At 45.0% G+C, this 24,129-nt stretch overlaps 1 protein-coding gene across 1 annotated transcript in view; it reads left to right on the forward strand.

Annotated features, from left to right (window-relative positions):
* The first annotated feature begins 8,648 nt into the window (after positions 1–8,648).
* Positions 8,649–24,129, forward strand: part of LOC144153291 (glutamate receptor ionotropic, delta-2-like) — a 30,350-nt gene continuing 14,869 nt past the window's right edge. Inside the window, exons 1-4 of the mRNA XM_077684941.1 lie at positions 8,649–8,833; positions 13,141–13,264; positions 15,867–16,023; positions 16,738–17,047. Of these exons, the coding sequence (XP_077541067.1) occupies positions 8,657–8,833; positions 13,141–13,264; positions 15,867–16,023; positions 16,738–17,047 (768 nt within the window). The 5' untranslated portion in view covers positions 8,649–8,656. The remainder of the gene's footprint in view (positions 8,834–13,140; positions 13,265–15,866; positions 16,024–16,737; positions 17,048–24,129) is intronic.

The following is a 24,129-nucleotide window of genomic DNA, read 5'->3' on the forward strand; positions in this document are numbered from 1 at the left end:
TAAAAGTGCAAAGCTATCAATGGAGGGAACACCAATACAGCTTTCTCAGAACTGTCAAGAGCATAAAACTGCTCTAAGCTGTAAAATAAGTTCCAACCTGAAGGGCATTTTCACTGTCTGTAACTAACACCCGTAAGCCATTGCAAAAACAGAGGGAAGTACCCTTTTAAAGGGGGTTATAAACCACAGAACGCCGTTTAAAAGGGGTGTTTTACTTTTGCTACTATGTAAGAGTGTTATGAACAGCGAAAATTCCCCTTACAGGTGAACATCCTTTTATAGTATAAAGTTATCGGAGGTTCAACATTGCATGTTTATTTACACCCTTGAGGGGAGTTTTCAGTGTTTATAAATAACACTCTTACAATCTACCAAAAACACGAGGAAATGCCCTTCAAAGAAACACCCTTTAATGGGTGGTTTCTAGTGTTTTTAATTGGGTTGATCGTTTTTAGTTATAAACACTGAACATTTTTCGTGGTGCAACACTTAACTGAATTGCTGCCACTGGGATGAACGAGTTTCCACCTGCAAGCTGCACTCCCTCCTGCCTTGGTGTATGTTTCTTCTCGAGAGTGAACAGAATTTGCGCTGTGCAAGCAAAATAAATCGAGACAATGGCAAAACATAAATTGCCACCTGTGGTGAGCCGTTGCACTTACTCTTTGTGGGGGCAACAAGAAAGTAATGCACTTTTTCTTTCCATTCTAGATTTGGTCCTACCAAAGTGTTTCACCGTAAGACATGCTTCGGGATATAGGAGCTTTGTAAGGTTATCTTTTCCGGAAAAAAATCAGTGCCAGTAGCAGGCGCTAGTTGTATATTCAGGGTTATGTTCGTGTTTGTGGAATGCATTGTTTATGTGTGTGGGGTGCAAGCTGTTTCATTATATTGATCCCAACTCTATTAAGTGAATGAAAAGGCTGAGTTCTTGGAAGCAGCCTAGAAGCAGTCGAACTAAATCGAGCAATCTAGAAAACAAATGCTACCGAAAAGCCAGCAGCGACAATTTCTTGATTTCATACCTACGAAACCGGATCTCCACAAAATGTTTATGGTTTCTTTAACGATACATTTACTCTCAAAATACATCAAAATAATTGAGTCTGAATATGAGACAAGACTGCAGGGTAGGAGACTGGGGATCCCTGTAGCCTATACAGTGTGATATTTATACATTTATTTGATTTAACTCCCGGCAGGTATTTAAATGAATGAGCAAGCGATAGTAATTAAGTGGCATTTTGACAAAAGATAACCTCCACAGCACATTAGAAAGTGTCTCAGTGCAGACGGCCATCGATGATCTATCGATTGTCAGTCAGTCAATGAATCAATTTCATTAAAAACTGCAGTTCATACAGGTGTCGCCTGCGATACCCAGCGTGAGAGTGGTCAGCGCCGTCTTACTGCTAACACATTGCTGCGTCATGTAGAGAGATAGGGAGAGAGATAGAAACAAGTCTGACAGGAAAGAGCGATCAAGATAGAGAAAAGAGATAGAAATAACAAAAAAAAAAAATCAAATCGCAGCAACAACAGCTTAAACATTGTTTTTATACAAAGTTTAGAAAAAAAGCGAATGGGGCAAAGCACCACTGGACCATTGATAAGTTTTCGAACATAGTTTGTAGATAGATGAGTTATTTTTTATCTTTCTACAATACAAAACACAATACGAGATAGGGCGAAAAAAACAGGTCCTGTGCAGCTGAGTACCCCTTACGCCTTACATAACACATCATAGGTGTTGTATCACGCGGAGACGGACCGACTACACTAATTCAGCATTTTTACATAATAGCAATGGTAATAACACTAAAACACGAGCTAGTTGGTGACAATTCATAACTGTAACTTTAGCGCACAAAAATAGAGGACTGAACGAAAGACACGAAGACCTGCGCAGACTAAGAATTGAAATAGTATGCATCACTGAACTGCGCTGGGCTTCTGCGCTGATCTTCGTGTCTTTCATTCAGTCCTAGTTTTTGTGCACTCAATTAGAGTGACGGTAATATCATCACTGTACATTACTATAAAAACAAGCAGTTGTAGAAAAACTGACACTATACAAAGCAAAACTGATAAACCAACAAAGCGGGAACTGAAAGTACATGAAACTCCTCAGTAATAAATAAATTCCATTATAAGGAAGGCTAAAAAATGTACATCAGCTTTGTTCTCATTTTTTTTGAGATTTCCGTTATAGAAACATTGTTTTCTTCCATTGTGTTTAAATTTCGTGCTGAGGTGTACAAAACCGATTGGAAACAATGATTAGTGCGACAGAATGGCAATGACCAGAAGACACTATGGCGTACACAGCAAGACGATTCATGACAAGCTAGCTGAAACACAGACAAAACGGCCCTGTTATTGGCGCCACAGAATGTTGTAGATCCAAAGTGGTGTGAACGCGTAGAGTGAAGTCACCTTAAGAATATTATTCTGACGAAAGTATTGTTCCGTACAAGTATTCCACTCTACGTTAGCAATAAGCGATATTGCTCGCAGTTGCGCTACAAAACATTTCAGTTTATTCTGCTTAGTTGTTGTTCCCCAAAGTGTATGGCGGTAGCAAATAACTGGCAGCATAAATGCATTGTAAATAATTAATTAACCCGTCTAGGAAGGGTGTATCGGTGACGACGAATCACGCCATTTATCCTGTTCATTTTGTTATGTACGCTGTCTATTTGCCTGTCCCAATTTAGTGTTTCTGAGAATATAATACCCAAGCATTTTATACTAGGCACGATCTCCATCCTGTCATTACCGAGCACGAGTTGAATATTGGCACTCGGAATTTTACTTTTTCGTTCAAAATATTACAGCCTTCGTCTTGTTGTTAATCTTAATGCAGTTTTTATTGCGCCATTGACAAAGATATTGTACAAATTTATTGCCGTATATCGATAATTCAGCCAGTGTAGCTCCTGCTACTGGCATTGCAATGTCATCAGCATAAGCAATAACATGAACTGGAAGAGGGTTATAGAATATCTCATTTATATATATTAGAAACAACAGAGAACCCAAAATTCTACCTGGTGATTCCCCAGACAAAACTGAATTTGCATTTCATAATGATTCACTCCAGTCTACAACCTGTATTATGTATTTTAAATGAGGCTGAATGAGGGAACAGAAGCTTACTATAATAATTAAAAGCCTAACAAACTTCCGCACACCGCCGCACGCCGCTTTGCAAAGTGACGCAAAATGCAGTGTTTTCGTAAATTACGGAATGCGGCGGAACGAGTTTGCTGCGAGGTGACAAAGGAACAGCCTATAAGTGCCTGCCCCTGCCGCAGTGCGGGACATGATAACAGACATGGGGGTCGACGCTGCAAGCTTAGCGCATTTCTTCTTTGTCTTGTGGGTACGTTATGTGCATTTAGTGAGAGTTCCATTTAGTCAGACTTCCTCATCAATATTGAACGCACGCTTGCCGATGTCGCTAATGTCTGCCAGTCACGGCAATAACGTAGCCATGTCCGCTTTGAAAGGGAAGGCAAACAGAGGTAAGCACAATAATCATCAGCTAGGCTTGGCACACATTCCCCATACTGCTGCGGCAAGTTCAGGGTGCGTTCATTGCGCGGGAAATTAAAAAAATAGAATTGTGCGACAAACTTCAGGGGTGCGATCATTAAGCGAGTACATACGGTATTTATATTGCGTGGGTATGGCACCGTCTGACGTATAAACATTAGACACTGGATTGCACGCGCCTGAGCATTGCGTGAAACCGAATAAAGCCACGCGCGCTCGCGAACCATGCGAACGAAACCGAACGGGTTGCCAGCGAATCGCTTGGTAAACCCACGGTCCGCTGAATTGAAAAAGCCTGATTTGCGAGGCCCTCTTGTGGGCGTGCTTGTCGAGCGAAAACATGCTATCGCGTCACTTTCGCAAACATAGAGTTTCTTGGTAAGTATACTAGAGAGAAAACTGCACTTGACAAGCCATGTCGTCGTGGGGGGTTATGGGAAGGGCTTGGGCTTGGCATGACAATTGGATTCTTATGCGGTTTTTGGGATTGGCTTCCTTCACTATGCATTAACACATCTACGAGCCGTGTTCGGTGAAACAGCAGGCAGTGCGTGATCGTACCTAACGTTGGTCATGCAAGAGTGAAGGAACGTATGACTGAGCGGGTAATATATTGCCGCGAAACTTGTAGCTGAGGAAAAAAAAAGAAGCAAGACCTACTTCGACGGAGACAAGATACGGCTGATATGGGCGCCTGTATTCGCCACGCCACCTACACTGTGCTCCGTAAGCGAAGCCACCCTCCGCCTCCCCAGGCGCATTGGGAGTTTCTTGTGGTGCATGCCACGAAAGAGCTGCTGGGTGTTCGAGGTAGAAAGCTTCGCTATCAAAAATTACTGCCCTGCCACTCTGTGAACAATGATGAGCTGCGAAGCTCGACGCAGTACACGAAATGCACGAAACAAAACACGTTTGTTTGTAATTTGCGATTGAGCACCGTAGCATATAACCCGTTAAAACTTTGAAGTACTCGAAATTTATTCTAGTGGAATAACATGCAGCTGTCTGTCTCCCTTCAGCGTAGCAGGCATCTCAGTGTCTGCGTAACACACCAACCCAATCCGCCTGACCACTGAGGACAACGGAAAGGTCGGATTGGGGTGGTGGACGTACAATATTAACCTCACGCCAGCACAACGGACATGTCGTCAGGGAGGCAATGAAGCCTATATCTGTGCGTGAAGCACCCCTTCCCTCCACTCCCCACTCGTGGCTCATTAACCGGCAACCAGTTATGTGAGCGTGCATAGAAGTGAAAAGCACCGTCGCGCTTCTGTTCCAGCGGACGCTCCTTCAATTCCCGCAATTCTTCTTCTGACTGGACGACACGCGTCTTTAAATAGGGAGTTAAAACATGGAAGGACTTAAGCTTTATTCTGGTGGACAAAAATTTGGCTGTCCATTTACGTCCGGTGTCGTAGGCATGTCACGGTCTGTGTGTAATACACAAACCCAAACCCAAACCGCTCTACCATTGAGTACAGCTGACGGGTCGCATTGAGACGCGAGACTTCCACGTTTACATTTCCCGCCAGCAAAATATTGGTAGCGGCATGAAGACTAATTGTTCGTGCACGCAACCTTTCTTTCACACTACCAGTGCACGCATAACACGGCAACCGGTAATGGGCGCCTGCTTAGGCGTGAAATACACGGGCGAAAATATCACGGGAAAGCCTTTCATGCTGAAAAATTATTTGCTCACGTCGCCACTCATAGCCCGGAAGTTACTCGGCAATGCTTTATAAGGTAGCTACCGCCGTTGTCAGGCGAGTGCGCAGCTTGTGAAAGAGGCATCGAAACATGCACTGCTACGCAGTAAATGTATAATCGGAAACCGGTAATTTAACAAGTTGGATTCAAGACTTCCACTATGACCATTTACAATTTGGAATCTATGAACACGTGCCATCATAGAGGAAACCTGTCATGTCTAGGGCCCTTCCGGGGCTTCGTTCTTGGCCTACTTCTTTCCCTTATCTTTATTAATGACATAGCGGCACATGTTTTTCAATATCAAACTTTTCGCTGCCGATTGGGTTATCTACCAGTCAACCAATGGTCCTAGAGAGGATCTAGCAGTTACTAATTATTTAAATCAGCTTGCCAACTGGTGCAACAAATGGCAAATGAACATTAATCTGAAGAAAACAGTGTGTATGATAACTATAAAAAAAGCATGGACTTCTCTTACAACATCAATGGTGCTCAACTGGTCAAAGTTAATAAACACGTATATTTAGGGGAAATCCTGAAATATGACCTCAAATTGGACTCGCATGTCGGAAACATTAAATCCGTTGACTTGCAATAGTTGTTTTATAGTGGAAGATGTTTGAGGGTTGCACCCAAACCAACTAAACTCCCAGCTTACACCGTCAGTACTAGATTACACCAACACCCTGTGGTTCCCGTATACTGCCGCTAATAAATAAAAACATGAAAGGGGTTCATAGACAAGCCTTTCAGACCTATTTGCAATAGGTATATGCGTACAGACTGACCAACTAATTTGTTTTCTGCTTTGCGGGGTTTCTACCCTTGAATTTCGAGCCTAACAAGGCGATTGAAGTACCTGTTGGAACTTTTGCACAATCATTATAAGATGGGTGCAAATTAGTACACCCGTATTTCTGAAACCTGGCAATCAACGCAAAAGCACCCCCGAAATTTAGTCGAAAATTTCTGTCATAACGATGCCTTTGATTATTCACTTTTTTCCCGATCGCCAATGTGGAGTAGAACCACTTAACCCTGGCTGTCACTAACATGAATTCATGATCGGAATTTTATCAATAATCGTGAAAATTAGCACCTCACGGGAAAACTTCACACAGTAGCAGAATTTTGTTGAAACATGAGTCACACACCTTCCCTTTCATTTTCTTGTGGGCACTCAACACCTGGCTGTGTAAGCAAAACCTGCATGTTTCCTTTTTAGGAGTTTAATAATGTTTATTCACCGGTTTTATGTTACTTACCGAATCATGTTGACTGTTACTGTCCATGTCTATTCATGAATGCCCACCTGCTCTGGTTTCTAAGTGATTGGCTATCAAAATAAACCAAAATTTTAGGCTGTAGTGGCCTGCTATTTTTAAAGAACGTTCTGTAGGGAGAAACCAATAAGAAGTTGTTCGTGTGATCAGCGCTTCTGGCTCAATAAGCGAGTAAAAAAGGTACTTTTCTGCTCGTGCATGCTACATAGAGCACTGAGTGCTTGCATATGTGGTCTTATTTTGTAGAGAATTCGCGGATAGTTTTATATAGTGACGACTCGTTGAATTCTCTTCAATCGTGCAGGTTTGGTTGTTCGTGCTCCTGAGTGTCCCAGTGGTGAGCGTGGCTCTGTGGATGATCTACAACCGGTGCCCGAAAGAAACGGCTCGCTCTCGACGAGGCCAGGGTCTATCGCAGTTGCACAACTGCCTGTGGTATACTTACGGCGCGCTCCTGCAGCAAGGGAAGCATCGATATCTGTACCCAATGTTACAAATCATGTTATAGCGACTCACCTCGTGACAATAGTTTGTATCCGAAGGTGCAATTAACACCCGACTGAGCATCTATTTGTTTTTTGGCTCCCAGTCGCCAATAAACTGAGTTTTGCAACCGTTTTCTTGTAGAACGTACTACGTCAGGAAAATTTTAAAAATTTCTGGGGAGAATTAACCCTTCTCAGGTGATTTGATGGGGAAAGCTTGGAGTGGTTGTTTGAGGAATACCTTTTATATACAGGTACCACGGTATTTTTCTGATCCTAATATGTCTTAATCCAGTTCAATACACCTTCATTTCAACCTAACTCATCTTAGTTCCCATTCATTTATTCTAGTTCTTCTAATTCCACCTTATTCCCTCTTAATCCAGCTAATCCCACATTACGAATGGTTACTATCAATCACTAGTCAATCTATAATCTATCCTATATGTAATGTACCTTAATACACCATATTATGCCTAAATCCACTTCAGTCATTACTGTTAATCAATATTCAATCATTTATCTTAGTCTATTCTTACATCTCTTACTGTTCGTATTCACTTTAATGCACCTAATACAGGCTATTATTAACTAATTAGTCAATAATTAACCTTGACAATCATTGATAATCTCCTATACTCGGGTAGCATGCTTTTCATTGCTTTTATCCTTCTTCGAGGTTCTGTAGCCTTCGTTTCGGCGTCGCAGTATTCAAGGTCACCTTAAGGATTTAATACTAATAACATATCCCAAAACGGCCAGTTTCGAAAACAGATACAACGGGGCCTCTATCAATTTTGTGAATATTACATTCACGAAATTGGTTCAGACACTGTCGACAGCGCCCTTTCCAGAGACAGCTTTCATTCAGGCCCCCTCAATTAAGCAAATAACCTCAACTACCTTAGGATGAGATGTCATCCGTAGCTTATATCCTATCGATACACCACTAAACTGTGTTAGCTGTTCAGCTGTGGCCTTTTAGAGTAACGCCACACTCAGCAGATACCCCCATATAAGTTCAAATCGCAATAGTTCGGTACCTTTGGCGTCGAGTACTGCAGTGGTAGGCTACAATTTTTTGCTGCGTAATTGTATGCTCACTAGTAATGTGCAGAAGGGAGGGCAGGTGGACGATTCCTTTAATGGAACGATTGCCGGGGGACAGTGGAGAAAAAAAGATTAGATTAAGGAATTAACTAAATATTATTCGCGGACAAGAAATTCATTTCAGTGTCACCTAATGATATGAGCGCCACGACAATTTTTGGAGAATATGTGCCCTGTAGCCGATTTGAACAGAATATCGTGATGATCATCGGGATGACAGTGACGATTACAATGATAGTCACGATCGTGGTGGCCTTGGTGGTGATCATCACGGTGGTGGTGGAGGACGTGCACAGTATTGCACAAAATTGAAGCTATTTTTCGTCGCAAGGGGCCGTTTGACGCATTAAGACCACTTTGGGCGGACGCACTAGAGCGATTCACAGCTAAGCGTTATGGGCGCCTCATTGGCGAAACACACTGACGACCCGTGCTCACCCAGCCCGATGTTCGAACAATGCAGGTAGCGTGCACCTGCCCAGAGGCACCTCCTCTCGGCTTGTGATGAGCGCCTGGTGGCTGTACGTGGTCATCGTGATGGCGTACTACAGCAGCAACCTCATAGCCTACCTTACGGTACCGCAGCCTCATTGGCTGATCTATTCCCTCAGGGACGCTCTCCGAAGGGATGACATACACATCTACATACCGTTGGGCACGGGCATCCAGCAGCAGGTTCAGGTGCGTTCCAACAAGCCGACAAAGGAAGAGTCACTCTGGTATATCAATGCTGGCGAGTCTGCCTGTGCAGCATGTTCAAGTATGCGGGTCCGCTGCTAGCGTATGCCTGCCAGCTTGGTGGAGGAAGACGGAATGTTTATCGAAGCAGTCAAGATCAGTTAATTTACCGCCAGGTGGGCAACCACCTAAGTCCTTGGAAGTTTGGGTCTGGGGGAGCAGTTTCATCCGGTCCACGAGATGTTGGTGAGCAGGGTGTAAGCTGGCCATCCACCGCTTCAGCTGTTCAAATCTGGAGATGGGATTCGGGGAAAGTGATGGTGTGTGGCGTTCACTCATAGACCATGTGGTACAGTAGCCATGGCTTTAGGCACAAGTTGCAATTATATGTGCATAAAGTAGGGTGTATGACGTGTAGTATTACACCACGTTGAAATGTGCTTGTCTGGAGGTGTCAGTAGATGACCACGTCTCGGCGAGACATCGTGGGATGTGCAGGGAGAAAGGCGTTTCGTATCATGGGGTATTGGGCCATGCTGTCTGTGTATCATCTGAAGATGATTTCTTTTCTTGGGCTGATGGAAATATTGGGCGCAATTCCAGGGGGCACTACGGGTGTGTGTCAGGTCGGGCTGCGGTATGAGCCAGCGGGTTCCCTTCTAGAGATGAATGAACCTTTGCTCTTATAATGAAAACACCCGGTCGATGTGATGTGATGAAGATGTGCGCTGCCATTGGTGAAATGCTTTCTTAAAATTTTTTGCCCCTTCCGCATTCTGTGAGCGGCGAGAGAAAGACCACCCCGTTAGGTTGCCGCGGTCGCTGCACACTCTGTCTGCTTAATTAGAGGGACCTGCAATACTTTTTTTCTACTTTTTTGCTAAATCCTAAACGCTTTCGAAACGTACCTAACTACCACATCCAGGAGTTAGATCTGGAGGTTGTAAAGTACCTCGGCCGATATTTACGACTCTATGCACATGAGAAAACTTTGAAACTTGCTCAAAAGTTCTTTTCCGTCTTGGCAAACGTAGACCCTAGGAATTACGTCATCAAAGCGGTGTAGCGGCTATTGGCCGGCTTTTATTGTATTGCATCACTGAAGACATTCGATAGCCACTTCAAAATGAAAGCCACAAAAGCAAAGCAGAAACGGGAGGCGTATCTGCTACTACGATCATATCACGTTCTGCCACTACAAGCGGGCTTTTAATATAGCTTTCGCTGTGCTTCCAAACACGAAGGCGGGAGTGAAAATGTGTGTCGAAAACGTTGCAGAGTCTTTTAAAGGGACAGTGAAGTCAATTTGTCACACTTCGCTTTTTCTTTGCACTGCATATACAGGGTTTATTAACAGTTTTCATCGTTAACCCCAGAACGCCCAATGTATCAAAATTTTATCAAACCAGTGCCTAATTTATAAAGCATGACAGAAGAACAATACCACGGGACTTTTAGGGCGACCGCCAAGACTACAGCAGATGACGCGTCTTTGTCCTGCGATGTGATTGGAAGATGTCAAAGATTGGAGCTCAAGATAGTTTCTGTTTCAGCGCTACAGGAAAACATGCCTGGTATCCGGAGTCATCATTGGATGGGCATTCTTGATATCTCAGGAATCGACATGCCGCACTTCTGACTTGTTGATAGCTGTAGAATAGGTCAGATATGCCTGTCCGCACCGCCTAAAAACGTAACGCTTTACTAGCCAAGGCGGATCTGGCTGAGCACACTCCGCGTCATCGGAGGCGGTTCTTGCCTTGCTAGTTCCTGCGTCGTCGTAAGAGGTGCGTAAGCACCAGGCCCACAGTCGGCTGATTCGGCATGTGCTAGCAAATTGTCCACGCTTATCTCAACACCACGTCAGCGACAATTTCTAAAGCGTCAGTGTCCGATTTCACTCTGTCTGCCAACTCTATCATAGAGCAATGAATGGTCCAGCCCGAAATGGTGAATTTAGTATAACAAAAATTACCGAAATAAAAAGAAATCAACTCCACAAAACATGTCCGATCGGGGATTCCAACCTGCTCATTACGATCAACTATCAAGTGCTTCAGACCACTCGGCCATAACGTCATGTATGCTGATTAGGAAGTATGAAGTATGCATCCCAGATGCTGTTTATCTCTGTATTGTTCTGACGATTCTAGCAAATTAGGGGAGTGCTACATGTGTTCGTTCACCCGGCTCAAAAATGCCTCGCGTACCTTGGTTTCACGCTTTTTAATACGCGTTTCGGGTCAATAGAATTTTTATTACCTGTGATAACTTCGCTGATTTCTCTCCCGCCTTTAACTGGCCTTAGAATTTCTACTAGCGCACAAGTCGCACAGACGCATGCAGCTTACAGCAACCGTGAAACTAAGTTAGCGAAGCGTCGCATGTTTGATTGTATGCGGATAATTTGGTATAATCGACTTCACTAAGCTGAATACAGTCTACAAACAAACTAAAGCCACCTTCTTGCAGGCATGATTCTTCTGGTGGATAAGTGTTGACTGAGCAAAGAGGTGGCGACGACCCGCCGGCAGACGGCAGACTGACTCGGTCGCATGGTCGGCGAGCCACGCAGTAGGCGCAGTCAAGCCAAGCCTGAGAGATTAATTTACGTCATACGAAGCGTGAAATCAAATCGGCAAGGACGATGTAGAAGGAGGGCAGCACTGTTTAATTGATTTTTGTACTAAACAAAATACGCAAACGCACCCAGAGTGGTCGGAATGTTTCCAAGGCACTCCACACGTCAATTTGCGCAAGTAAACTCACAATGTTTGCAAACCACTCCAGTGTCCCTTTAAGTGTCCCTTCAGGGCTACGGCACTTTACCTGAATACGTGCAAAGCCGTCTCGTTTTGCCCTCTCGTAAAAATATGCCCTAAATTAGAAGCATACCGTTGCCCTTGTTCTTACTGCGTCGCTATTTTTAAGCTGATATCAGCACATCCAGATTGGTTCTTCGCGTAAATATACAAAGTGTTTTTCACCCATTACAAACGCATTATATATATATATATATATATATATATATATATATATATATATATATATATATATATATATATATATATATATATATAAATCGAGAGAAAGATAAACTCACAAAGCGCGCAGAAATAGTATAAGTAAAGAGTCGGATACACAGCAAGAACAATAACAAACAATGTTTACTTACGTAGCGGCAACGGGACTTGCCTTCATCAGAGTAAAGTTACAGCAAAATCATGTAACTTTACTCTGATGAAGGCAAGTCCCGTTGCCGCTACATAAGTAAACATTGTTTGTTATTGTTCTTGCTGTGTATCCGACTCTTTACTTAAACTATATATATATATATAATATACGAGACATTATAAACGAACTGCTCTCGCCCTTACATTGCTGCTACTGACACGCTCAACTATCCTCGTTTTCCGCTTGCGATACTAGAGGATAATAAATTACCCACTGTTTAAGTGTTCTGTTTCTTTGTAGTGTTCTTTCCGTTTATCTCACTGCGCCGGCCTGCTTGGACGTAATAATGGTCTGCAGTATTTATAAATAAATAAATAAATAAATAAATAAATAAATAAATAAATAAATAAATAAATAAATAAATAAATAAATAAATAAATAAATAAATAAATAATTAAAGCAATGGTTGCCCGTTCTAATCCTGATAACATTGCTTAGGTAAAAAAAAAATTAGCATATTTGAGGCAAACATACATTAAAGGTGTATTTGATCGCTTTTTGCGAAAACGAATTAGAACCCCCGCATCTTAAATCACCCGCAACAAAGCGATCTGCAAAATATAAAACCACGCGTATTTACCACAACACTGCAGAATTCATCGAAGAGAACAACTTTGACATTTAGAAAATCGCGAGGCTTAGAACAGCGGGGGCTGAAACTTAGAGTGTTACAGTCACAACCTGATACTCTCCTTTCACGCCACGCAGGCCGAACACCGAGGGTGTATTGGCCGTTTATTTTGTGATATTACGTTTCCAGAGCGGATGAGTACATAATGCTATGTGCAAAAGCAGCACAGGCAGTGACGGTCTTATGCATGCTTGGGAAAACATTGTTGAAACACTTGAGAAACCCCTTGTAATTATTCTTTTTGTTCCTGACTGCAGAGGTCTATGAGTTCTTCTTTTGTAGACAAATGAAAGCAACGAATATTGTCCACAGTAAATGAACAGCTTACGTCACAGCCTCCACAAGTTTAGTTAACCGGGAACGTGCAAATAAATATGACGGATAAATAGGACTGATAATGACGAGATACGCTGCTTCACTCAGATTCTCCGTATGCCTTTCACAGAAGTCGAGGAACGAAGATTTCATGAAGTTGAAGACACGGATTGAAGAAAACCGCGGTGCCAGTCTGGTTCCAGACGTGAACACAGCCATCGAACCTGTGGCAGCCGGCAAGGCCATACTCCTCGGTAAAGGCGGTAATGCGTGGTCGTGCAGTGAATACACGGTCACTGCAACTCACTTAAGTTAGTCATATCATTGTCGTGCACTCAGCATTGTTGGTAAGAGGCCCCACAAAAGCTCTAGAAGGTGGTTCAAAGCATCTTCTAGTGCTTTTGTCTGGGGCCCTTAAGCATCATGATCTACCGTGATATCATCTCTGGCTACACTACCTCTTCTCCCAACTCAGCGCCTTCAGATGTTTTTACATTCGCACCATATCTTCCGCATATTCATTACATGCGGCAGTGCGGCAAGCATCCCAGGAAGTATGCAAAGTGCTAAAGAGGACGAAATCTATTTAAACATGTTTGTCTTGCTGGGAGGTATTCACAAATGTTTATGGCGCGGGATAGGCCTCTGCGGAGGTATGAGCAGAACACTACAGGCGGAGACCTTAAAAAACTTTCATTCAACCAAAGGGAACACCCGAGAAATCAAGGCATTTCGCCAGTGGTGCCATTGCGAGCGTGAGCTTTGCACCAGCTTCTGCTTTTCTAGGCTTTTGGTTTTTTGCAACGCCATGGGCTCGTGGACACCTGGGTTGAACCTACCCCATTCTGTTCGTGCGTTCCTTAGCTCCGTCCACGGAGGGATAAGAAAATCCTGGTAGATGAGCAGACAGCGAGAGTTTTATGACATTCTTTACGGCCCCTTGGTGAAGGGAACACGCCACTTTGGCTCCCGCATCTTGTGAGGAGCACTGCCAGATTTTGTGCAGGCACTGCTGGATTGTGTTCGGCCTCCTCTAACTTTGCGCTTATTGCGTTCTCTCTCTATATATTTCCTGCAATTTCATTTTACTGCGAAGATGCTTCTGACTAGGTTTCCGTGGACGCTTTATGCACGCGAAAAATAATCCCGAGGCTCTATATTTGTTTGGAGCGTGAGGCATCACATTGTGTCAGACGTTGGAAAACGAAAGTGCCGGTGTGTGATGTAGGAGTACGCGGTCATCATCAAAAAAACGCACGCCGATAAAATCACAATTAGGACTGTAAGATTATAAGTCTCATCCCTTAGATATACATGTTGAGTAGATGTGTTACTAATAGGGGCATTTTGAAAGATTGCTATAGTCTTTGTTAGATAAGAAAGGTTTATTAAAGATTTTGTGCTGCGCGACCCGAGTGGCCCTTGTGTACGTTTTCATGCCGTGTGGTAAGCAAACACGGTACGCCTTGTCAGAAGAGACCAGGGGGTGTTATACGCTGCCACGCACGTCAGGGTGGTATTGAGGAGGGCGTGTGTATTATTGGCGGACGTCGAATGCACTCACCGCCTGTAATCGCATTCTGTGTTCGTGCCATGCCCCTCGACTAAGCAGAGCCTGAAATATCTTCACTCTGGTCTTCCGGCTTAAGGGGACTCACGTGATAATGTTCTTATGGGACTTACTAATTTATGATACAAGAGCTTGGAAACCTTCGGGCACTAATGCGGCAAGTTTTACAGATAAAGGGAAATGTTCGAAAGACCGTAGTTTACTTATCGTAGTGATATACAGTCTAGCCTCGTTACGACGAAGTAGTATTCGGACAGCGAGTTAGTTCGTTGTAACCAATATTCGTTATAACAGCAGAGGTAAAAATAGGCTATAACCAAGCGACAATCAGGCTCACGCCGAAACACTTGATACAACAATGCATTTTTAAGGCTTCGAACCCACTACAAGCAAGGTAACCCTTACCTTTCTACTTGTTGCGTTTGAAGCTCAATAAAACGGACCATGAGTACGTGAAGTTAGAACAGAACAAAGTTGACGTGATAAAACAGACCTGCGTGCTTATTTATTTGTTGAAAAATGTTATCATAGACTGGTGGCTACTCACAGCCCTGAGCCGGATGAAATTTTTCAGTGTCCACGAACAAAGGGGTCTTTATACTTCTGTAATTGCAGACTACGGGAGGTCTTTTCAAGTAGCTTTTCAGCCTACTGGTCAAATTTTTCTTCGTTATATCCGATATCCTGGGGCTCTAACGGTTTCAATTTCGTTATAAAAGAATGTCACTGAAATAAAGCACGACCAACCAAATTTTATATTTATTCACTATAACAGATAATTTGATATATCAGTGTTTAACTAGGTTCTACTATTATCAATTTTATATTACAATAAAAAAATTAACAATGAACACAATATTTTTAGCTAGTTTGCTGCTGGAAGGCGATAGGTATCTCAGAGGCCACTGTTTTTTCCTAGCCCTGTGCAATTTCGTATGCACAACGGGGATAGACAAGACGATTTACACGTTCCCCCCTCTCTTGCCTCATTCTTCATGCCTAACTGTACCTTTAGTTACCCCTTCTAAATGAATAATATTAATAATGATAGTTCTTAAATTCAGTACAGAAGAGATATACTTCCAAATTAAAGAATCTGGGCTGTTAAGAACGTATTCATGCAGCTGCAAATATTTCGTATTGGTGCACGATGGTTTTTAGCCCCGTGGGTCAGGAATTAGTAAGTCTCAAAAGATGGTCATCAGGCAAGCGTCGCTTAAAGTGAGCGCGGATTGGGTTGCGATGCGCGTGTTGCAGTACGTGTCTGGCTCTCCTTTGTCGCGTAGCGGACGAGGCTTTGCTGCGAGCGCTCATCATGGCCGACTGCAGGCAGCATGGCGGCCGGCGTTGTCGCATGGCCATCCTCACAGAGAACATCTTCCTCGTCCGCGTCGGCATCGCCACACGCAAAGGCAGCCCTTTCGTTGCTTCATTAAACCGCAGGTATTGCGTTGCCTTTCGCTTTCGTCGCCTTCAGGGTGACCTCTCTTGAGCTCTCCGCTTGTTCCTGGCCTATCCCCTGTCAAAACTCGTCAAAAACGGAGAGATATTGCTTTTTTTTAGTTATCTTCATGATTTTAACTTGATGAAAAGCAAGTGTTTATCCCCCTTCTCCCCCTACTTCGACAACAGTTCCTACTATACCATATTAAAAGTATCACTACTGACTGGTCAGGGGCATTAATAAGTCTATTAGGATTGGTCGAATTTGTATCCCACAATGCAATACCTATTATATTGGAGGTGCTTGTGCGCATTTTCTTGTCCGTTAAAATCTTCTGGCAGGTTCTAGAACTACGTGGACGTCGTTGCTATGTCGTTTTATTTGCAACTCCAAGTTCATGGCGTAGTGGGGCAACAAGGTGCAAACAACCAAACGGCCGGTGTATGTCGGTTCGCTGTAATTGTGCTGCAATAATCGTACACAAGTGGCAAACAAGGAGTAGGTGGAGAGCATAGAAGAGGTGTGTGAAGAGGGATAGAAGGGAGGGCGTAGCCCACCTCTTTTGGCGACTTTCTTCGGGAGCGTACAAAGCCCGCTTGCTGCGTGACCACGAGAGGGGCATGACGGGTGAAAAGGGAGGCCGGCATGGGGAACTGTTCATTAGTATAACCCCAATGGCTCCTGTATCAGCCGGACTACGTGATCCCGCCCAGAATGTTCCGGCTTGGTTCGTCGGGCAACCTGAACTACATGCTTAAAGACCACCAGCAGAAGGAGCACCCGTGTATCCGCAACTACGATGCCGAGGTGGGCGGCTTGTCCAAGCCCATTGGGCTGGCCGAGATCGAGAGCGCCTTCCTGCTACTGCTGTTCGGCACCGCCCTCTCGATGCTCCTCGTTCCAGTCGAGTTAGCCGCCCACTGGGCGCGCACTCGCCGCCGAGCTCGGATGCTGGCGCTGCCCTCCGCTGGACACGACGACCCGGGCTGGCAGTCGGCGTGGTCGGTGGAGGGTGTCCGCAAGGTATGTTTTAGAGCGCAAGCTCTACTGCGACATGTCTGGCAAAGTCATTAACCAAGTCGCAATAACCTTGAGCCGCCGGAGCGCAACTGTGGCTGGTGTAAAAGGCGCTGCGGAGTGGCGTCGCAGATGCGCTCGCTCGGATCCTCACCGCCGCGGTACCATGTGACTAGAGGAGGGTCTAACGGCTGCTTCGCCGACACTTGCTCCCTCAGCCTCGCCAAGGGTTGCCCGCCGCCGCCGGAGTGAAGTTTGAACGGTGTGGCCTAACTTACCTAACATTAATAAGCACAATTTTACGGACGACGGTGTTGCCAAATTGCAGGGACAATATTTTCAAACTTTACTGCGCAGAAACTGTTGTGGGCGTGTGAGTGGTTATTAAATTGAAATGTTCTTAGTTTGCAAGGCCGGTCCGCATCCTTTGAAGACTCGTCGTTGTTCAAATCTGAACAGGGCATTCTGAAAAAAAGTTACGTTGTTAAGTAGAGACTAGCCCGAGTGCAGAGTGTTGCCTCTTGGAAATTCTAAGTTATTCTTTGTTTAGCAAGGTTATAGTTATGTCCGCCTCTGTAAGTTGTGAGATCGGGGTCTGCTACCGTTCGCCAGATTCTTCCTCCGAATTTATTCATCACTTAAACGAATCGTTGTGTTTCATACAAAACAAGTTCCAAAAATACCCAACGATTCTTGCTGGCAACTTCAATTATCCAGGGATTGATTGGAGGTCAAGCAGACCACATGGCAGCACAAAAAAGGCATGAAGGTCAAGAATTTTTCAATGTGTTATCTTCCTTTAGTTTGAGTAAAATGGTCAGGTTGCCTACAGGTGTCGCCGCAATTTTAGATCTTGTGCTGACCAGAGAACTTAGCAATATGTTCGTACATGTTTTAGACAGCATCATAGATCACAACGTTGTACATTATGAGGTAACATAATAAAGCTCCGAAACCCAGACTAAAAAGAAAACAATTTTTTATTACAGCCGCGCGCACCCTGACATAATAGAAACCGAATTGTTATAATTTTCCTCGCAGTTATTCACTTAATGCAAACTGGAAAATTGTTCGTGATAAGCTTCTGGAACTGAAAAAAAAGTACGTTCCAAGAATCAGTATCACGCCATCGGCGCAAAACGCGTGGTTTACGGCGGGCGTTAAACGCTGCATCAATAAGAAAAAGCGACTTTATTCCATGGCCAGACGATATGATTCAGCCGGTCACTGGAAGCGCTACAAAGAACAGTATAAACTGTGCAAAGCAGAAATCGAGGCAGCCAAGGAAAAATTTTTCAGCAGCGATGCAACAAATCCACTGCGGGCCAAAAGCGAGAAAATTTCGCAAAGGTATAAATCAAAACTACTCATCATCATCGTTCATAGCATTAGCTAAAAATAGTACATTCATTTCCTCATTAGAGGCTGCAGAGGAATTCACTTCTGTTTTTGTTGTGTGTACGAATGCAAGCCCATTACCAGCCACTCTTAATATACATTCCTTAAATTCAGCAATGGATGACTTGCTTATCACTCATGAGGGTATTGCTGCAGACATTGATAAGACCCCCGACCAACTGTGTACCAGGCCCCGATGGAATACGCAGCAAACTACTAAAAATGACTAAACTGGTCATATCCCCGATCTTAGCTGCCTAATTTCAGCAATCCATAGACACAGGATGCGTACCGTTTGCCTGGAGAATTGCCTGTGTTATCCCCATCTTCAAGTCAGGCGACCCATCTGCACCTCTTGATTACAGACCGGTTTCCTTAACCAGCATAGACTGCAAAATTCTAGAACACATAATATCATCTACCGTAATGAGCTACAGAACAAAACACAGCTTCTTTTTTTCTAATCAACATGGTTTCGTGAGAGGCAGTTCCTGTGTAACTTAGTTATTCGAATTAATTACTGATCTCCATAATTTAGTACATTCGTCCTCAGAAATAGGTGCTATATTCATAGATTTCTCCAAGGCCTTCGACAAGGTCCCACCCATCCGCCTAATAGAATAACTTACTGTTCTTATATCAACACTAAGGTTAATAGGTGAATTGAGAACTTCGTAACCCATCATTATCAGTAAGTAACCATTAATGGCCATTCCTACTCGTTAGCGAAAGTAACTTCGGTATCTCACAGGCGTCAGTCTTGGGTCCTATCGTATTTTTAATATATTTCAATGACATTACAGTAATATCTGTTCTACTATGCGATTATTTGCGGATGACGGCGTCATTCATAGGAAAATAAAACCCCCCAATATTCATTATCCTTGCAAGCAGACCTGAATAAACTGACGAAATGGTGTATTGATTGGCAGATGGAAGTAAATGTGCCCAAAATTAACGCCATAACATTTACCAAAATTAGCGCGTCTGAGCCCCGTCACTATTTTCTCAATAGTATGCCTGTACAAACCGTAACCATGGTAAAATATTTGGAGGTCCACATAACGTCTTATCTAACCTGGAACTACCATATAGCTACAATAACCAGCAAAGCATCTCAATCACTCGGTTTTATTAGGCGCAATCTGCATTCAACTAACACAGCCGTATCTCGTAAATAAACTTGAGGCACTCCAAAGTAAAGCTGCCCGATTCATTCTTAGGAACCACACATAAACATCAAGTATAACAGAAGTGAAAAATTCCTGAACTTACCATTTATACAACAATGCCGGGATCATATTCTTTCATCGCTTTTTCATAGGCTATACCACAGCCAGTCTTCATCCGTTGTCTTGCACATAACACCCGCGGGTCGCGTTTTTTCCGGTTAGATCATGCACTCAAAGTTCAACCAATAATCGCACGTGCCAACATAATTTTCTTCTCGCCACTCTTGCTTCTTGTTATTCGTCACTGGAATCAGTCCCAAGTAACATCGTCAACCTCACTAATCACGACTCATGCGGCACCCCACAAGGTTCCGTCCCGTCGCCCCTGCTATTCAACCTGGCCCTCCTCCCGCTGCCAAGTCTACTCAAACAGATCGACGGCGTAGACCACGCGTTCTACGCCGACGACATTACGGTGTGGACGAGTCGCGCGGGATCCGAAGCCTGGACGGAGGAGGTCCTGCAGAGGGCGGCAACGACGGTCCACGAATACGCCAAGACCTGCGGGTTGTGCTGCGCACCCCAGAAGTCGGAGCTCCTCATCGTGCAGCCCAGAAGACGCAAGAACGATGCCGAGCCGAATGTGGTCGTTACCATCGACGGCGTAGACGTCAAGCCCACGCAGCAGCTGCGCATCCTCGGTCTCTTGCTACAACGAGACGGCAAGGCGACAGCGGCCATTGCTAAGATCAAGATGGCCTCCGAACAGGTCACCGGAATGATCCGACGCGTTGCGAACCGGAACAGAGGACTTAAAGAAGACGACGCCTTCCGCCTGGTCAGAGCGTTCATCGCGTCTCGCATCACCTACTCGGCGCCGTACCTCCAGCTAACGAAGGCGAACAGGAACACGCTAGACACGATCATAAGGAAAGCCACCAAGACGGCTATGGGCCTGCCCCAGTACTCGTCTACGCAGAAGCTGCTGGACATGGGGGCACATAATACGGTAGACGAGCTCATAGAGGCTCATCGTTCCAACCAGAGAGTGCGACTGAGCCAGACTAAGCACGGCCGAGCAGTCCTTCGGAAGATTGGTTGGCCCATCGAACCACAGATACCCAAGCACCCTCTACCTCCGCCGTGGAGGGAAGCGCTCAAGACCAAGCCCCTGCCGCGCAATATGCAGGCCGGCAGGAACGACGAGAGGCGTGCCGCGCGGGCACAGGCACTCGCCCGACAGCTGGAAGCAGACCCCCGGGTCCTCTACGTGGACGCCTCACTTCCCCAGCACAGCAGCAAAGCAGTGGCCGCCGTCACGACCATCGACAAGCTGGTGACCAGCGCGTCGCTACGGACGACAGATGCCAGCCAAGCAGAAGAGATGGCCATCGCTCTCGCCCTCACGCACGGAGACGTGCATACGATCGTCACTGATTCCAAGACGGCTTACGGCAACTACCGCAAGGGGATTGTCTCCCACGCGGCCATGGCAATTCTCGCAAAGCGCAGCCCACCGGGACGAGACGTAGAGCTCGTGTGGGTTCCGGCACACTCGACAGTGGAAGGCAACGCCCTCGCCGACCACTACGCCCGCGAACTAGCAGACCGGGCCGAGGACGAGTCGGAGCTACCGCACCCAGTCACGAGCTACCGCGAGATTACCACGCTGTACAGGAGCGCCAGGTGCAGGCTTCCCGTGCCGCACCAGCAACTCGACCGCAAGCAACAAACAATAGTGCGCCGCGCACAAGCGGGGTCACTGGCGCACCCAGCTTTATTGAACAAGATGTTCCCGGCAGAACACGACCCCATCTGCCCGTTCTGCAAAAAGACGGAAGGCACCCTGCCGCACATACTGGCGGAGTGTACTGAGCTCAAGAATCCTCTACCTTCCCTCCCCCTTCCCCTTACCCCCCTACCCGAGCGATGGGAGATCTTGATGTCCAGCCCCGACCTGTCGACGCAGCAAGAGCTCGCGTCCAGGGGCCAGGAGCTATTGGACTCATATGGGACTCGTGACTAGGGTTCCACCCCGTCTGACGCCTGCGAGCGTCACCTGAAATGGGCTCAGCGAAAGTTGTTTCTCTCTCTCTCTCTTATCAAAGAGTTGCAGTTATTCATCCATGTATGAGTCATTTTTCTGTGCTTGTGTCATTTTTGAACTTCTTATATTGGTTCAGTGTCCGATGTTTGTGCCATTTTGAACCTGTATCATTTTTTAACCCTCGCATTTTTGAAATTGGATAACTGTTGTGCCCCTTTTTCTGTACCCTTATTTTCCAACTATATATTTCGGCATGAATGTGTCTCTATTTGCATTTGCATGGGTGTTTTTTTATAATGTTACAGCGTGATTCTTTTTCCCTACGACCCCCATGTCACGCCCGTAAGGGTCTTTAGGGTAAATTAAAAAAAAATGTTGTTATGCATACACACGTTAGCTAAGACAGACACACAGCCCACAGATTGAGAACCGTTCCAGTTGTGAAAACTGGGGTAGTGCAAGAGCTGTAGATGTGTCTATAGTCAATACCGCTTCAGCATGGTTGAGCGAAGCTGTGCAACTTTAAGCGAGATTGTCGGTAGGTTTGGTGAAGCTTAGCAACCTGTCACCACGCTTAACTCTTTTCTACGAAAGGTGGCGTCGGCGGATTCACGTTGATTCGGCCGCCGCTTCCGCTGCTGCTGCGTACTTTTAACACAGCGTTCTGCGATTCCATCAGCATTTGATGAACTTGGTATCTTCGTGGATGTGAGGTGTAACTGAGATTATGCCGCCCTGCAGAAACCTTGTATAAGAGGGTTTCAGAGCAACCGTCGTGGCACCGACATTTTCGCGGGTACTAGCGGATAAGCAGCCGACAGATACCCCACATCACAGAGCAGAGAGAACCAAACACACCGTTAACCTGCCTGGACGTCTCCTGGCAACGCAGACAGCTCCTCCTCTTTCTTGCTGTATCGGCGTTCCTTCGGCCAATATTGCCTAACAACGGAAGCGTGCTATCTTGCTTTTGCGGCATTCTTTCCTCAAACAACCTGAGAATTATGCAGAAATCGGACGCATTCTTTCCAGCTGTTTTTCGGCACACAAACCACAACGAAATCGGACATGAGTTCCTTGCGCAAATATGTTTTGTGAAGAAATTATACCAGGTGCCAGTGAGCCCCTTTACATGCCTTTACGAAAGCACCATAAACCCACCAAGTTCGTTTAAATTCAAATGCATTGCTAGCCTCTTGTGTCTTTCGTTTTCGTTCGTTTTTATTTTCCAATCTTTTTATCAATTTTCAAGCTGTCAATTATGTACGTTTGTCGTATTACACCGGTTACGTGTGTGTACTGTACAAACTATGTATGAATTTCGCGAGTATCGCGGGCTTCTTCTTCGCCTTACAGACCCATTTTGTTGGTCTACTCGCCGAAGGGTACACCGGCCATGGTGTACTGGCTGAAAAATGAGTTTCGAAACCATGAACCACTTCATCTTCAACAGGGTTAGAAGGGACAGCTGCACGTCGTGCCTTGCTGTGGACGGCGCTGTTGTTACAAAGCACTACATATTGCTGGATATATCTTCTTTCGATGTTCATGAATTGAGTTGGAGTATGTGGTTTCACGTAAAGGTGTGATGGCAGATTTATGGCACGCATGCTACCGTGATTTTTAGCGAGCAACGCAATAGCCGAGTAGCCATTTCTCCCCTGCTGTTAGCTCCTAAGATATCCGTCAAACACGCAAGTAACGGCGAAATGCGGGAGAGAAGTTGTCAGAATTACCGCTCACGGGATGCGTAAACGTTTGCCCATATCTTTTATTATCTCTTGAAATGTTTCTTACAGCTACATGCGTAGTTTTTTTCGTATTGTTCGTATCTTGCACTTTTTATTATTTTTATTATTGTTGTTTCTGTTGATGTTGCAATATTTGTAGTAATAATAATTATTATTGCCGTCATCGTAGTCATCGGCATCATCATCATCATCATCATCACGATTATTATTATTATACGTTTATTATCATTATACAGTCTGTACGTGAGGTTCATAGAACCCGCGTACGTCGCCATCCACCATGTACTTCTCCGTTATTTCGCTGCTGTATACAGTTTAAAATACCAGAAGTTTCTACATCTGGGGCAAATCTCTTGCGCTTCCAAAGGTTACCGAGTTGGAGTTGCCACAAAACTACCTAGCGGCCTCTTGCCAGCGAGGCAGTCTGCCGGTGGTGACAATATTGTTCTCTCCTGGATGTAGATTGGCGTGCTTGTTGTAGCAGAGGAAGTCTGAATCGGCCTGTCAGTAGACAATGCGCTCCTCGCAGACTTCACCCCCTAAAGGCAACGAATACTACGGCAATAAACTTTTCCCTACCTTCCAGACCCCCCAGCCATGCTTGCGGCTTTGGGGCTCCATTTCCAACTACCTTACGCATTCTTCAATCTTTTTTCGATGCCCAACCAGCTGCCTTTCACTCGCTCACAATCAAAATGCTCTATACACGGAAAAAACTGG

This window comes from Haemaphysalis longicornis, unplaced genomic scaffold (genome assembly GCF_048455015.1).
Source record: "Haemaphysalis longicornis isolate Haplotype H1 unplaced genomic scaffold, Haemaphysalis longicornis Haplotype H1 scaffold_9, whole genome shotgun sequence".
NCBI lineage: Eukaryota > Metazoa > Arthropoda > Arachnida > Ixodida > Ixodidae > Haemaphysalis > Haemaphysalis longicornis.